This window comes from Bubalus bubalis, chromosome 4 (assembly GCF_019923935.1).
Source record: "Bubalus bubalis isolate 160015118507 breed Murrah chromosome 4, NDDB_SH_1, whole genome shotgun sequence".
Lineage (NCBI taxonomy): Eukaryota > Metazoa > Chordata > Mammalia > Artiodactyla > Bovidae > Bubalus > Bubalus bubalis.
Genome location: NC_059160.1, coordinates 72749922 through 72767594, shown reverse-complemented (window position 1 = coordinate 72767594; position 17673 = coordinate 72749922). Strand labels below are relative to the sequence as shown.

The window sequence follows — 17673 nt, the reverse complement described above, 5'->3', positions numbered from 1 at the left end:
TGGTCCCTTGAGAACCTACCTATATTACTCCACTCTTCCCTGGTTGGCTCTGCTCATGTCTGCCAGCATTAAGCATTATCTCATTCAGAAAGCTGGGTTTTTAGAAAGTGATTGATAATTTTAGGGATTATTATTGAAAATGAAGTGAAGGTCACTCAGTTGTGTCCGACTCTTTGTGACTGTATGGTCCATAGGCATTCTCCAGGTCATAACACTGGAGTGGGTAGACTTTCCCTTCTCCAGGGGATCTTCCCAACCCAGGGATTGAACCCAGGTGTCCCATATTGCAGGCAGATTCTTTACCAGCTGAGCCACAAGGGAAGCCCATCATTGAAAGTAGTATAATTAAAACCAACTGTACTTCAATAAAAATAAGGTAGGGACTTCTCTGGTGGTCCAGTGGTTAAGATTCTGAACTTCAATGCAGAGGGCTTGGGTTTGATCCCTGGTCAGGGAACTAGCTCTCACATGCTGAAACCACAAGTTCACATGCTGCAACTAGGACCTGGTGCTGCCAAATAAATAAATATTTTTTTAAAAATAATAATTTAATGAAAAGTATCTCCTCAGTGTGATTATTGCCACAGTAAATGAATGAGATGGGGGCTTCCCTGGTGGCTCAATGGTAAAGAATCAACCTGCCTATGCAGGAGACACGGGTTTGAGCCATTCCTGGGTCGGGAAGATCCCCTGGAGAAGGAAATGGCACCCCACTCCGGTATTCTTGCCTGGGAAATCCCATGGACAGAGGAGCCTGGCGGGCTACAGTCCATGGGGTCGCAAAGAGCAACTAAACAACAAGAAGAAAGAATGAGATGGGTATTTGTTGAACGGAAGGATGAAAGTGGACTTCATTTTTATCACTTTTAGCAACTTCTCTTGGTCAGAGGATTTAAGAAACTTGTGGAGGAAAATCTGAGAAAACCTTCATTTCAGATGACACTGAAAATGTAACTCATTTTCTCTCCCGCCCTAACATGAAGCAAACTCCTTTTTCCAGCCTAACTGAAGCATTTTAAAAAGCAGAGACATTACTTTGCCAACAAAGGTCCGTCTAGTCAAGGCTACGGTTTTTCCAGTGGTCATGTATGGATGTAAGAGTTGGACTACAAAGAAAGCTGAGCTCTGAAGAATTGATGCTTTTGAACGGTGGTGTTGGACTCTTGAGAGTCCCTTGGACTGCAAGGAGGTCCAACCAGTCCATCCTAAAGGAAATCAGTCCTGAATATTCTTTGAAGGACTGATGTTGAAGCTGAAACTCCAATACTTTGGCCACCTGATGCCAAGAACTGATTCGTTGGAAAAGACCCTGATGCTGGGGAAAATTGAGGGCAGGAGAAGGGGACGACAGAGGATGAGATGGTTGGATGGCATCACTGACTCAATGGACATGGGTTTGGATAAACTCCGGGAGTTGGTGATGGACAGGGAGGCCTGGCGTGCTGCAGTCCATGGGGTCGCAAACAGTCGGACACGACTGAGCGACTGAAGGGAACTGAACTAACTGAATGTTCGAGGCTACCTCATCGATTGGTTGGGGCTTGGCTCGGGCGCGGCCGCTCGGCTAGTTGGGGCTGGATCGCTTCCTCAGGAAGTGGAAGGCCTGAGGCCGTTGTGGTGGCGTCGTCAATTCAGCTCCGCGGGGGCCCTGGGGGGGAGGGGGTGCTGTGCGGACATGGCGGACCTTGACCCCCGCTACCCCTGCTCTTCCATCGAGGACGACTTCAACTATGGCAGCTGCGTGGCCTCCGCCAGCGTGCACATCCGAATGGGTACGTCGCCGGGTCCCTCCCGGCCGCCCCTTGTCGGTCCCGCGGCGTCGCCGGCCTCTGGGGGCTGGTTTCCGGCTTCTGAGGCGAGCATCCTCCGCGACCAGGCCCTGGAGATACCGCAGATCTCTTGGGGACAGCCTTCCCTCCTCCTTCCGGTCCCCCTGGCTGGGAAGAAGAGCTTTCTCCCTCCGCCGGGGCTGAGAGGGAGAGGCGAGGTGGCTCCCCAGCTGTACGCCCAGAGACCTGAAACTGAGTCCATCCTATAGTCTTCGGTGGAGAAGAGGTTGAAAACCTCACTAGCTTAAATTTGGCATCTTTCAGTTAAGAGAAACTTGGGTTATTTTTTTCCGTGAAAGTAAGTTTATTATATGATCATTGTGACGTATATCTGAATGGAAAATGAAAGCGAAGTCGCTCAGTCGTATCTGACTCTTTGCGATCCCATGGACTGGAGTCTACCAGGCTTCTCTGACCATGGGATTTTCCAGGCAAGAGTACTGGAGTGGGTTGCCATTTCCTTCTCAAGGGGATTTTCCTGACCCAGGGATCGAACCCAGGTCTCCTGCATTGCAGGCTGTGTTTTTGATATAAGGGCTGATTCTGTGTCCTCGTCTGTCTTTGCAGTTTCTATGTCCTGGTATGAGGCTGTGTTCACCCATCTGGAAGCCCTGCATACCCCGTACTATTGGGGTTTAATGGTGGCTTCCTCACGAAAGCGTGATTGATTACCTGCATTTTCAGCCCTTCTCTCTTCTCAGGAGAAACGGGTGTGGGGCTGAAAATTCTAAGCTTTAGATATATATTTAGAAAATTATAATCATGGCTCCTTTCTTGGTAACAGCTCTCATCCAGGAATTCACCCAGTGTGATCTCAGTAGAACAAAAGACACTCCTATCAGGAAATTACCAGTAAGGAACCCTGTGTCATGGTCATTGGACCTGTGACTAAGCTGACTGCATCTGTAGTTTAAAATGGTATCTGGTCTGTCAAAATTTTTTACGAATTAAAAGGTAAAACAGAAATGCCCCCCTCTATTTTTTAAGCAAATTAACCTGGCTGATCTAACTAGTGTCTTAAGGTGAGCAACTGTGACTTCCAAAACTTCTTTCCTCACTGCCTTTACATGAAGGAAAATGGGGTTGTTTTGAAAAGGTAATACGTATATCTTCTGGAAAATACTTTTGGAATATTATATATTTAAATAGGCTTATTGGTAGAAAACAACAAATTATGAAGCTACAGAAAAATGATGTGAGAATGAAAGCTGAGTACAATCTCTACCTTGAGCACTTTTATAGTACCATTAAGTTAGTTTATATAATTAGTTGTTACATATGTAATATACATAGTCTATTAAACTAATCTGTTTTAGCAGTCTACTATATTTGTATTTTTGAAACACTAAGACATACTGTTTTATACTAAGAAGCACAATGTTATAATTATTTCTTACATTTCTCCAACTTTGTATTTTTATTTAATGTATCATACTGAAAAATAGCAGTACATATATTTATAGCTTTATCATATTATTTTTAACTATGGTGATCATCTATAATATGTATGTTCCATAATTTAATCATCCTTTCTTGATGGGTATTTAGATTGTTACTTTTCATTCCTTTTATTCCTTCAAATAGAGCTTTAGGGGCCATTCTTCCATATGGTTGTGAATTTCTCCAATTATTGTTCTATAAATTTTTAGCAGTGAAATTATAGATCCAGAGAATATGTGCATTTAAAATTTGGTGTCATCAGCTACCCAGGAAACACCTGTTGACTCTCCAGCAAACAATACATGAGGGTACCTTCTACTGCACTCTCACCAGCACTGAGATCATCAAACTTCTTAGTATCTGGCAATCTGGTAGATCAGGGATTAGCAAACATTTTCTCCAAAGGGCCAGATAGTAAATATTTTCAGCTTTGTGGAGTCATAATAAAGGACTCTGTGGCACAGTTACAGAATTCTGCCATTGTCATGTAAAAGAAGCTATACAATTACAATTAGTCACTCAGTTGTATCTGACTCTTTGCAACCCCATGGATTGTAGCTTGCCAGGCCCCTCTGTCCATGGAATTATCCAGGCAAAAAAAGAAGCTATAGAGGACACAGAAATGGCTGTGACTGTGCCCAGGAACAGAGAAGGCAATGGCACCCCACTCCAGTACTCTTGCCTGGAAAATCCCATGGACGGAGGAGCCTGGTAGGCTGCAGTCCATGTGGTTGCTAGGAGTCGGACATGACTGAGCAACTTCACTTGCACTTTTCACTTTCATGCATAGGAGAAGGAAATGGCAACCCACTCCAGTGTTCTTGCCTGGAGAATCCCAGGGATGGGGGAGCCTGGTGGGCTGCCGTCTATGGGGTCGCACAGAGTTGGACACGACTGAAGTGACTTAGCAGCAGCAGTGCCCAGGAAAACTTTCTTATAAAATCAGGTGATGTGCTGGGTTTGGCCCTTAGCCATAGTTTACTGCCTCTTGTTGTGGGTAAAAAAATGTAATCTTGTTTTAATCTACATTTTTTTAGCCAGGTGAGTGAAGGTGAGCATTTTTCTTTTGTTGATACAACTTTATTGGGCTCCCTGCTGATATTAAGGATATAGCAGTAACCAGATAATATTTGAGTCCTCTAGATTTATTATTTGTGTGGAGTAGTAAGGGAGATAGGCCCTAAAGAGTTAAGCAAATAAATAGACTACTAGCAGGGTTTAACTCTCTGAAGAAAAGAAACAGTGATGAAATAGACACTAGAGCCTAGAATAGTAGCTTAGTAGCTATTTTAGTTAAGGAATGGTCAGGGAAAGAACTTTTAAAGGAGATGGCAGTTGTGTTGTTGAGAAGGAGCTAGCTAGGTTGTATTCGTTATCTATTGCTTTATTAAAAATTATTCCAAATTTTAGAAGCTTAAAACAACAGTTATTACTTCACAGTTTCTGAGAATCAGAAATCTGGGATAGGCGTAGCTAGGTGGTTCTGGCTCAGGGTGTCTTAGGAGAGTCCACTCAAGATGTGGGCTGGGACTGCTGTCATCTGAAGACTTCACTGGGTTGAAGATCTGCTTCCTGGAAACCCCACTCATGCAGATGTTGATACAAGGTGTTAATTCCTTGCCATGTGACCTTCTCCATTGGCTGCTTGAGCATCATGGCGTGGTAGCTGACTTCTCAAGAGCATGCAACCCAGGAGAGACCATTAAAGAAGCTACCGTGTCTTTTATGACCTAGTTATGATAATCACGGGCTTCCCAGTTGGCTCAGTGGTAAAGAATCCCTCTGCCAGTGCAGGAGATACAGGAGGTACAGGTTCAAGCCCTGGGTCCAAAAGATCCTCTGGAGAAGGAAATGGCAACCCACTCCAGAATTCTGTTCTGAGAAAGCCCACGGACAGAGGAGCCCGGTGGGCTGCAGTCTATGGGGTCACAAAGAGGCGGACATGACTGAGCACGCATGCACATGTCATGTAGGGCTTGCTGCTGCTGCTGCTGCTGCTAAGTCGCTTCAGTCGTGTCCGACTCTGTGCGACCCCATAGACGGCAGCTCACCAGGCTCCCCCGTCCCTGGGATTCTCCAGGCAAGAACACTGGAGTGGGCTGCCATTTTCTTCTCCAGTGCATGAAAATGAAGTCGTGTCCGACTCTTAGGCCCCATAAAAACTTTAAAATTTTATTGTAAGCAGAAGGGAAAGCATTAAAAGTATTTAAGCAGGCAGTCACATGATACAGATTACTCTACAAAAAGATGGCTGTCAACAGCTGTGGGACTATAGGTGGGACCAGTGAAAGCATGCAGACCAGTTAGAAGGCTACTATAACAGTGCAGGTGCTAGATCATAAGACTGACTGGAAGTGTAGCAAAGGAGACCAAAGAGGTGGATGACTTCCACTTTGCAAGTAGAAGCTACAGTAGTTGTTGATGGATTGGGAAGAGGGGAATCAGAGGTGACTCCTACATTTTTGGCTTGGGGGAGGTTGGTGCTGGTTACAGATTGGGTAGAAATGAAAAGTTCATGTTTCAGCCTGTCAAGTTTGAGTAGAAAGGGGAGAAGTGGAAGTAGAAAGCTGAAAAGTAGAAAGGCAGAAATAGGACTCAAAAAAAAAACCAACAAACAACAACTGAAAGATTGCAGTTTGACTTGTTTTCTTATCAGATCTTTTATTTTTTTCTGTGGGTGTATGTATATCTTTTGCCACTTTTTATATTAGTTATTCAAAATGGGTGTCACATGTTACTTTTTGTGGGATTTGATTTAACTTCTATTTTTAAAGAGTATAGAGGACTTCCCTGGGCATCCAGTGGTTGAAAGTCCATGTTGAAATGCAGGGGCCACCAGTTTGATCCTGATCCAGGAAGATTCCACATGCCAAGGAACAACTAAAGCCTGTGCGCCACAACTATTGAGCTACTGAAGGCCGTGTGCCCTAGAGAGTAGCCACTGCAGTGAGAAGCCCATGCAACTAGAGAGTAGCCCCCACTCACTGCAAGTAGAGAAAAGCCCTTGCAGCAGTGTACACCCAGCACAACCAAAAAATAAATAAATAATCTTATATTTTAAAAAAGATGTAATGGGAGGGCCTTTAAGGATTAAATCTTTATGAACATTCTCTTATTCTTATATTTATTTTACTACTTGATATTTGGCAGACATGCCATCAAAGCACTTCATCATTCCTTGAGGAATGAGGTCTTTAGTAGGAATTTTTTTCAAAGAGAACATTTATCGCATGCATATTGTCATGAGAGTCAAGAGACAGTACCATATCTTTTGTTGGGTAAAAATCATTCCACAGTGTTGTTCTTGCCTAAGAACAGTGCTCTATGGAAATTATGTGGCTCCATTATTGTGTCAGAATAACACCTTTTCTCTGGAAAAATTTACTTTTCATTAATTCAATATAAGTTTATTTAAAATCAAATAAAATTTAATGAGTATTTATTCTGTGCCAAGGGCTTCCCAGATGGCTCAGAGGAAAAGAATCCACCTGCCAATGCAGGAGATGCATGAGATGTGAGTTCGATCCCTGGGTTGGGACAATCCCCTGGAGAAGGCAATGGCAACCCACTCCAGTATTCTTGGTTGGAAAATCCCACAGACAGAGGGGCCTGGCGGACTGTAGTCCACAGGGTCACAGAGAGTTGAACCAGAGTTAGCGATTAAACAATATTCTGTGCCATCCCCTGGCAGAGTGGTAGGGACTCATGCTGAGTCGTGTCCTAAAATGGGAAGCTTAAAATGAATATTATTATCCCATTATTAGGGAGCTCTTTAGTCTTCATAGTCTAATAGTGAAGGACAAGTAGACATCACTATAAAATAAAGCATTTAGAAGTCTGTTTAGGGTCCTTCAGGAATATGAGGAACTCTTTGTGACCCTGTGGACTGTAGCCCACCAGCCTCTTCACTCTGGGATTCTGAAGGCAAGAATACTGGAGTGGGTTGCCATGCCCTTCTGCAGGAGATCTTCCTGACTCAGGGATCGAACCCATGTCTCTTACATCTTCTGCATTAGCAGGTGTGTTCTTTACCACTAGCGCCGCCTGGGAAGTCTTCTATGTATCAGAAGACTTATTTTTAGATCATTGCGCTTTGGAGTTGATTTATGGATGTTGGTAATAAGAATGTTGGTAATAACATATTTTGAAAGTCAGAATTTCTTATATAGAAACTAGAGGCAAAGGTACTAGAAGTGAGAAAAATAGGTGAGTGAAAGTAAGTTTATATATTATTTGCCTTTTATGGAGAAGCTTCATTTTAGGGAAACATTTGCACCGCTTGGAAATTAAGATTTCTTTTTAAATTTTATATCTAACCATATGCTTTTTATTCCTGCTTTTCACTTTCAAGATAACTTCGTTATTTAAAGCATGTTCTGGTTTTAATCCTTTGCTTTGTTGTATGTTGCACAAATATGGATTTGATGGTTTCGTTTTATTTTGATGGAAACATTTGTATTCTGGCCCATTAACTTAATTTTTTTAAGCTCATGCTTCCTGGAGTATAGTTAACAAAATTTTTTATTTTCTGGGAGGCTTTTTTTTTTTAAGTTTTAGTTACAGTTGTGATATTTGGATTAAGATTTAAGAAAGAATTTACATAGTAATTTAATGTGTCTAAGAAGAAACCTGATTTTGCTGTACTCTGATAAATGCTTAAGAAAATAGTCATGTGTAACTTTTTTCTCTTTTCAGCCTTTCTAAGAAAAGTCTACAGCATCCTTTCTCTCCAAGTTCTCTTAACTACAGTGACATCAGCATTTTTTTTATACTTTGATTCTATACGGACATTTGTACATGAAAGGTAAGGTAATGACATGATTCAGAATCGTTTTCAGCCACTGCATGTGACTCAAAAGGCATAAGATGAGCAAGGTAGTGGGTTTTTTCTTCTATTAACTTTTGAGGTTAGAATGTAAAAAGGATTGATTAACTCTTGTAAATAAATTTTTACAAGAAAAATAATCTACAATATGGTATTTACCGCTAACATTTTTAGCTTGGTTTCATAGAGTTAACCCCTCATCTCCATTAAGAATTTTTATTGAATGTAATTTTTTGAGTGTGTCTTTATTAGACTTATGCCCTGTCCCCAAAGCCCAAGACAGTGCTTGAAAAGTTAAATTTACCTTAGTGTCAGTTCACAGCTAAGAAAATTTCACTGAAAACCTTTCAGAGGAGTTCCATATGGTTCTTCCCTAATTTGTTTAAGATTTGACCTCCAAAATAATTATTTCCATGGGTAAGAGTAATTAATATAGACTTTATATTAAAGAAAAGTAAAGAATGAATATTTTCTGATAAGTAGATAATTTCTATCCTCCCTTTACAAAAGGGGAATCTTGAACTATTAGTTTGCTATTTGGAGTAAATTCTTTAAGTTACAGCTATATAGTAAATGCCCTAAAAAAGTAGTTAGGTATAAAATTTGCTTATTATTTAATAGTTTTTATTTATTGAGTTTTAGTTTTTAAAGGCAGTATGCTAATTGAAAAAATTATTCAATATAATAGAAATTCATGACGTAAAAAGGTTACATTTTCCACATTCATAGTGGGAAAGATTCTTTGTCTTCCTGCTCCTTCCCATCTCACAGTCCTCAAATTTTCCCCATGGAAAAATAATTTCTTTGGTCAGTTTGGTTTAGATCCTTCCAAATTTTTTTTTCCTGTACTTTCATGAACACATAGAGAAATTTTATTATAAAATTGGATGTTATTTATGGTATTTTTTTAAGTTGAGAATGCTTTTAATTTTTTGTCTTCCAGTCCTGCCTTAATTTTGGTGTTGGCCCTTGGATCCTTGGGTTTGATTTTAGCCTTGACTGTAAACAGACATAAGCATCCCCTTAACCTATACCTGCTTTTTGGATTTGTAAGTACTTTGACAATGTGTTCCCTTAACATTTATTCCTGAATTTTAAATTTATTTATTTGAATGCATATATATATGTAACAGTAGCAGAACCAAATTAATGAGTTTTTAAAAAAATCAAGGCATTTCCTTTATGATAATTGTCTATCAGATAAAATCTAACTATAATAAACAATTAAAACAAAGATGTAATTAAGGGGAAAGAGGCTTGAGGGTGAAGCTCAGTATCCCTAATTCTTATTTAGGATATGAGTTCAGCTACTTTTGACATGGCTTAAACAAGATAGCTAATGTCTCTTTCATATAAAAATCTGAATGACTGTTTAGTGAAGTTGTCAGGGGCTCAGACACTGCTATAGTTCAGACATTTCTAAAGTTGCATCGAATAAGAGCTTACTACCATACCTGCATTCTATCTATTTAAAAATGAAAAGAGAAAGGAGAGAGCAAACCTCTTTGCTTCTCAGGGTTGTATGTCTCTCTATTCACATTCTATTGACTAGAATATAGTCACACTATATTCTAGCTTTTAGATCTAGATTCTTGCAGATCTAGCTGCCAGGGAAGCTGAAAACGTAATGCTTAATCTGAATGGGTATATGTTTAGGCAAAATTCTGTTACCAAGAAAGAAAAAAAGAATATTGGGAGACAGTTTCAATACTCTGCCACACCAAGTTCAGTTCAGTCACTCAGTCATGTCCAGCTCTTTGCGATCCCATGAATCACAGCATGCCAGGCCTCCCTGTCCATCACCAACTCCCGGAGTTTACTCAAACTCATGTCCATTGAGTTGGTGATGCCAACCAGCCATCTCATCCTCTGTCATCCCCTTCTCCTCCTGCCCCCAATCCTTCCCAGCATCAGGGTTTTTTCCAATGAGTCAACTCTTCGCATGAGGTGGCCAAAGTATTGGAGTTTCAGCCTCAGCATCAGTCCTTCCAGTGAACACCCAGGACTGGTAGAACTGGACATGGAACAACAGACTGGTTCCAAATAGGAAAAGGAGTACGTCAAGGCTGTATATTGTCACCCTGCTTATTTAACTTAGATGCAGAGTACATCATGAGAAATGCTGGGCTATAAGAAGCACAAGCTGGAATCAAGATTGCCAGGAGAAATATCAATAACCTCAGATATGCAGATGACACCACCCTTATGTCAGAAAGTGAAGAGGAACTAAAAAGCCTCTTGATGAAAGTAAAAGTGGAGAGTGAAAAAGTTGGCTTAAAACTCATCCTTCAGAAGACTAAGATCATGGCATCTGGTCCCATCACTTCATGGCATATAGGTGGGGAAACAGTGGAAACAGTGTCAGACTTTATTTTTTGGGGCTCCAAAATCACTGCAGATGGTGACTGCAGCCATGAAATTAAAAGACTCTTACTCCTTGGAAGGAAAGTTATGACCAACCTAGACACCATATTGAAAAGCAGAGACATTACTTTGCCTACAAAGGTCTGTCTAGTCAAGGCTATGGTTTTTCCTCTGGTCATGTATGGATGTGAGAGCTGGACTGTGAAGAAAGCTGAGCGCCGAAGAATTGATGCTTTTGAAGTGTGGTGTTGGAGAAGACTCTTGAGAGTCCCTTGGACTGCAAGGAGATGCAACCAGTCCATCCTAAAGGAGACCAGTCCTGCCACACCAAAGTACTATCTAAATATTATATTCTTTCCATGTTTGTTTGTGTGAGGTAGTGAGGTTTTTTAAATGTGCATGTGATTTGCAGTTTCAACTTTATTTACATCATAAAGAGTGAGAAAAATAGAAAATTCTATATTACTTCTAGAATCTCCCTGTTACAGATATGAAAAATCTAGTTGAGTTTAAGGAGTAATGGTATCACAACTGGAATCTGTTCTCATGGAAATACCCTGGTTGTCCTATGGTTGGGACTCATTGCTTTTACTGCTATGGTTGGGGAACTAAGATACCACAAACTGTGCAGCACAGTCAAAAAAAGAAAAGAATCTAAATATTTTCATTTAATACATTGAGGTCTGATTTTTATTATGGTGGGCTTATTATATGTCCCATATACTTCAAAAGGCTGCTCTGAAACTAAAATGAGATCATGGGTATGAAATCACCTTGAATTCCTGGAAATCAGAACATGTACTTAACAGTATAAATTTTACATGCATCTATGTAATTTCAGTCTCTTTTTCTTAGACACTGTTGGAATCTCTGACCGTGGCCTTCGTTGGTAAGCCATAATTGTGCTTCTGTATATTACAGTAACTTTTTAAAGTGGATAAATCTTTTGGGTAAAAATGTTTGGGGCTAAAGCTTAACATCATGTAATGTCATATTAAAAAATGTGGCATAGAATGAAGAATTCCTAAAATATAAGCAAAAAGTAAATGTTTATATAGTTTTAGCTGAGTTTAGAGGAAGTCGAAAAGAATTAGGAAAACAATAGGAACAGAGAACAATATTCATTTTGTTTATCCAACAAGACAACATCAGATACTTCCCTGGCAATCCAGTGGTTAATCACTCTACCCTTCCACTGCAGAGGATATGGGTTCAGTCCCTGGTCAGGGAACTAAAAATCTCACATGCTGCATAGCTCAGCCAAAAATAAAAAAAGACAACTATAGCTAATCTTTTTTCTTGTTTAAAGGGATCTTAAAAGAACTAATAACATGTTTGGAACCATGCTCTTTCATCACATGAGCTCAGTATCTCAAATTGCCTGCACTGAACTGTACCTTATTATATCCTCATATTTCATCAGAGGGCACTACAAGAAACAGTAGTCATTTCTCTCTTGTATTTTGTGTTAAATATATATAATATTTAAAAGGAAGTATCTGTTATAATTATTTGATGTACCCTATATAATAATATCTCAAGTAAAAAATTTTGTGATTAAAAATAAAAATTCTGATTGTTTCAAAATTATTTGTCTGGGATACCAAAAAAGATCAGAATGTACTGTTACTGTCAATAGCAGTAAATTGTGGATCCATATTGTTAATGTATTTTTCTCTTCTTATTTTGTCATTACTGTTTTTAACTTTTTCATGCTAGGTTTTGTTTTGTCTATATGTTTTTTGGTAATTCATCTCTTCTTTTTATAAAAGAATCAGAATATAAATAAATAATCACCACCAAACTAAATAGGGTTGAAATTTCTCAACATGGAAAGGAAGTATTATTAATACTTACTTATTATTAGTGTTATTATCTATTACTTACTACTATGTTATTAAGTCTACCTCTGTCCTCTCTGGCACCCACCATTTGTAAGGGATGTTGGAGAGAGATGGAATCCACCCAAACTTACACTGAAATTTCTGAGAAGAAGCAAAAGTGATTTCATGTTTTATCTTTTCTGCATTCATCTTCTTAACCCTGTATGGGATAAATAAAGTCTAACTACTTAGGAACAGAAGGAACTTGGATAATTTATCCCTCTCAGATTAAAAATTACTTAAATGGATTTGAGTTGAAAACACTCAATTACCTTTAAAGAGGTTATAATTCAGTATTCTGTAAAATGTTGAGCAGTTTTATTACAATTGCTATGGTCAGTCTAGATGGTCATTCTAAAATTTCTGGAGTAAATTCGATATATATCCAGTAAACCCCAATAATGTACTCCAGGATAATGCAGACTTGGATATAAAGCAATTCGTGGTTGGTTTCTATTCCCTACAGTGCTGGTAAATGGCAGACAACCCCAGACAGCCCCAATATTTTTCTTGCCTAGGAATTCCCAGCCAGCCACAGGACTCAGAACCATCACTATTGATTGTTTAAGCCATAGTTGACAGTCACCACAAATGGTGATGAACTGCAGCTGGGATAGAAATGGGTGAAAATCATTTCACCATATTCCCTAAACTCCTAAACCAGCGAGCTCTGTATTATCTTCTAGCCATTTCTTTAACTTCATAATGATGTGATCTCCTGCACTATGGGTGTGGTTTTACCATACAAGAGTTGAAGACTGAATAAGGAATCTTTTCATAATTGTTTTTATTGGCAAGTAGTATAGGACAAAATAAGGCATTTCTATTATATGACAGAAAAAAAGCTTTTATATTGTTTATATGTATTTTTAATCAATGTTTTGTAATTTTACAGTTACTTTCTATGATGTGTATGTTGTCCTGCAAGCTTTCATACTGACTTGTGCAGTATTTCTTGGTTTGACTGTATATACTTTACAGTCTAAGAGAGATTTCAGCAAATTTGGAGCAGGGTAAGTGATATATTTATCATGGCTATGCTAGATAGATATCTTCACTACTACCTAGTTTTGAGAGAGGTGCTGTACTGTTAGCATTGGATACTTTAAAAATGGAGGTAATGAGAAGTCATCCCTTTGGGTACTAGGGCCCTACTCTCCTGGAGCATACATGATAGGAGATGGAAAGTAGCTTTGAGTTTATTGCTTCGCCTCTATATTGAAAGGGAAGTGAATGCCCTGAAATTTAAGCTTTCTAGAGAGGCTATAGGCTTGCATGCTTTATAAATGGTATGAAATTTACCTGAATTATTTAGATCTTAACATTAACTGTGGGAAATGTTACCATCCACATCTTTGTGGCAAAAGCAAGGTAATTGTGACCCAGGTGCTAAGGAAGCCTGCATGAACTTTAAATTTTTTGATCCATTTTAAGTAACCTGTATCCTTCTTCAAACTAATATAAGGAATGATCCTTTTTATATTATAATGGTACTGTGTTGCCCTCACCTTGGTAAGAATGCATAGAATCTTTCCTAAGCTCACAGTGGCTTTCTTTTGGCACATAATCACCAAACATTTTCTGTTCTTTTTTCCTGTTAAAGCACTAAAAATTTACAAGTAGTCTAGTCTTGCAAAACTTTCTTTCCTCCCCCTTTTTTCCTGGTACTCCAGATAGTGGAGATAGTGAAGGGACTGGGAAGTCTGGTGTGCTGCAGTCCATGGGGTCACAAGGAGTTGGACACAACTTAGCAACTGAACAACAACCAGATTATCAGAAGTCTCTACTGGGATAAAATATTAATTGGTCAGCCAACACTGACAGTTGTGCAGGATGCATAAACAGTTGTATTAGAATGGAGTTTGATTTAAGGGGAAGCTATATATATATATATATATTTTTTTTTTTTTTTTTTTTTTTTGCTTCCTGTTTTGCATATGTGTTAGGTTCTGTTCTTCTAGGAAGCAATTAAGTTCTTTGGAAATGGTCTGAATCTTTTGAGGCTTGTTTTTAAGCTCTGTTAGCTGGATCCAGAACAGCTTTTAGTTTAGGGCTAATTTGGCCCCACTCTTGAGATAGTATCCTTCTGAGGATTACTCAAAGCCCCATGTCTCAGGTCTTTCCACTCTACTGGTGTGAATCAAAACTATTCCTGGCTTTAGTGCGTCTGAGGATTTTTCTGCCTGGTTCTCTCTGGTGGTGGTTTCTCCAGACTTTGGTACTTCCTCACAAATATGCATTGATAAGTACTCAGCTAAAGACTGGAAGAGAACCCTCTGCATGCCACCAGAACTCTCTCTATAACCCTTTTTTTCTCTAGAACTTGGACCTTCAAAGTCTACCACTTTAGCTTCTCTGACCTCTGAATTCTTGTCTCTTCAACTCAAGGAAACCACAAAGCTGCATATGGATTCCGGTCCCTGCACTGTGGCCTGGGAACTCTAGCTGGGTCGTTTGTAGAGCTCACCTTCTTTGTTTCCCTTATCTCAGGACTATTGTCCTGTGCTGCTTATTGTTTGAAAACTGTTGTTTCGTATATTTTGTCTCATTTTTATTTAAGGAGGGAGCATAAATTTGGTCAGTGTACTTGTGGCCTGAGGCAGCAGATGTATATTCAGGCTTCCAAGTCTCATAAGATAATAGAACTGACTTCCTAGATGTCCTTGTCATATAATTATATCTTACATATATAATATATAATTTTATTTTATATATAATGAATAATAACTCATAAAATTATAGCAGTGGCAAATTTATGTGCATAAATTAAGTTCTTTAATACATCAGAATAAAACAGAGTGTACATTGGGAACTCTAATGGATATGCGTGTTCACAGAATCATTTGTTATTTGGTTAAAAATGAAATTATGCTTCATTGGTAAATTTATATATTTTTAAGAAGTTTTATAGCTCTTTGAATTAAATGATATTTCTAATGATATTTTGCTTATGTCAGTATTTTCTTTATATTCCAATTGAAACTTTAAAAATCATACTCTTAATTAGTCTCATACACCATAAAAACAAATGTTGAATAGATAGCTGTTCTTTCAATTTCTGGGTATTCTGTAATATTCATTGTAGGTTTAAGAATTCTTACATTTCAGTGATTCTTTGCCAAATATCAGGATGGATTTATTTATTCAGAAAATGCTGAATGAGTTTACAAAGGTTTTTGGTTAGGAACAATATTCTAAATTATTAAAATTTTTGTTTTTATAGACTGTTTGCTGGTTTGTGGATTTTGTGTTTGTCAGGAATCTTGAGGGTAAGTTGTTTCAGAATGATAACTTGAAATACAAATAATCTCAAAAAGCTGTAAGAGACATGTTATGGTAGGACACTTGGTTATAATTATCTGGAACATTTGTATGTAGAATGATTTTAAAATGATATTTTAAAAATCAGGGTCTTATGTTAATATTATTGGTTGAAAGAAAGATGAACAAATGAGTTAAATGAAATAGAAAGAGGTCCTCACTTGCAATTGCTAATCTTCAAGTGGCACATGTAATTCTGAGTAAGAAATAGATTTTAAATAATTTATGTTTGGAATGGTACTATTCAAAGTCAGGTGGATAATTTAATAGAAAGGAGGATATTCATTGGTTCCTCCCTTCACCCATTCATCCAACACAAGTGGACCTGCCCTGCCTTTTTCTACTTTTAACATTTGTATTCAAAGTTGTACAGAATTATTAAATATGTATGTAGAGTATAAGTAACTTAAGTATTCTTAATGCTGTTCTTAAATATAAAACTATTACAATAATCTCTTGCCTTTAGTTGTTTTTTTACAGTGAGACAGTAGAGTTGGTCTTGGCTGCTGGGGGAGCCCTTCTTTTCTGCGGATTCATCATCTATGACACACACTCACTGATGCACAGGCTGTCACCTGAAGAGTATGTATTAGCTGCCATCAACCTCTACTTGGATATCATCAATCTCTTCTTGCACCTGTTACGGGTTTTGGAAGCAGCTAATAAAAAGTGATTGAAAGCAGTATATAGAAACTGATTCCTTAAGTAATAAAGTTTGAGACATAATTGTTAAATACTTTTAAGATCTTATTTGTATGCTGTGTATTATAAAGTATAAATCTCCTTTGACTAGATTTTAATCTTATTTAGAAAGGAAAAAGTACGAAAGATAAATTACAGGGAATTATTCAGTATTACAATAAAATTATATTAAAATGTTAATGACATTTCATTACAGTATGATGCATTAAAAATTAAAAGTGTGCTTAAGTCAGTTATTTTGACATAGAAATTAACGTTCTTAGTTTTTAAAGTACAAGATTCATTTAAAAATTATAGCAGTATACCAGTGACCAATAAAACTTGAGCAAATTCCTGACAGCATTCATTTGCTAAGGTGCCATAACAAAGTACCACCGATTGCATGGCTTAAATAGAAATTTACTTTCTAAAGTTCTGGAGATTGGAAGTGTGAGGTCAAAGTAGGGTTGATTTCTTCTGAGTTCCCTCTCTTGCCTGAATGATGATCACCTCCCTGTGTCTTCACATGGACTTCTCTCTGTACTTGTCTGTATTCAAATTTCCTCTTATAAGAATACCAGTCATATTGGACTAGGGCCCACCCTAATGACTTCGTTTTACTCTAATTACTTCTTTATAAAGATTCTGTCTCCAAATACAGTCACATTCTGAGGTACCAGGAATTGGGACTTTGTATTGGTCCTAATGTTTGCATTCACTAAATAATTTGTTGAAACCTAATGCCCCCTGTGATGCTATGAGGAGGTAGGGCTTTTGGGATGTGCTTAGGTCATGAGGATGGAGTTCTCACGAGTGGGATTAGTGCTCTTTTTTTAAAAGAGAGCCCACAGACACTGCTTACCCTTTCTGCCACATGAGCTGATGATGAAAAGACAGTCTATGAACCAAGAAGAGGACCTTTAAACTAGACACTGAATATGCCTGCACCTTGATCTTGGACTTCCCAGCCTCTAGAACTGTGAGAAGTAAATTTTTGTTGTTTATAAACCACCCAGTCTCTATAGTGTGTTGTTTTGGCTGCCCGAATAGATTAGGACAGACTTCATTATATGAATTTTCAGGGGGTACAACTCAGCCTGTAACACTCACTAAGCATTGTTTCCCAGCTATTAAACTGAAATAAATTAGTAGTATATAGATACAGCCTTTGGTGAGTTTTAGATGTAAATTTGACCCCATCACTATCAATTAATTATTGAATATCCAGTTGCATAATGCTATACTCACGTTAACATAGCATCGTAGGTAAGAGAATCTAAATTGGAATCCTTTCTGTGTAACCAACTGGTGATTTGACCTTTGGCACGTT

The 17673-nt window shown here is 38.4% G+C and overlaps 1 protein-coding gene across 1 annotated transcript; it reads left to right on the top strand.

Moving 5' to 3' along the window:
- The first annotated feature begins 1576 nt into the window (after positions 1 to 1576).
- TMBIM4 (transmembrane BAX inhibitor motif containing 4) lies at positions 1577 to 16544 on the top strand. Its single transcript, XM_025283913.2, has 7 exons — positions 1577 to 1772; positions 7965 to 8073; positions 9038 to 9143; positions 11314 to 11347; positions 13237 to 13354; positions 15565 to 15610; positions 16129 to 16544. The coding sequence occupies exons 1-7, from the start codon at positions 1676 to 1678 to the stop codon at positions 16333 to 16335; spliced, it is 717 nt and encodes a 238-aa protein (XP_025139698.1). The 5' UTR covers positions 1577 to 1675; the 3' UTR covers positions 16336 to 16544.
- The last annotated feature ends 1129 nt before the right edge of the window (positions 16545 to 17673 follow it).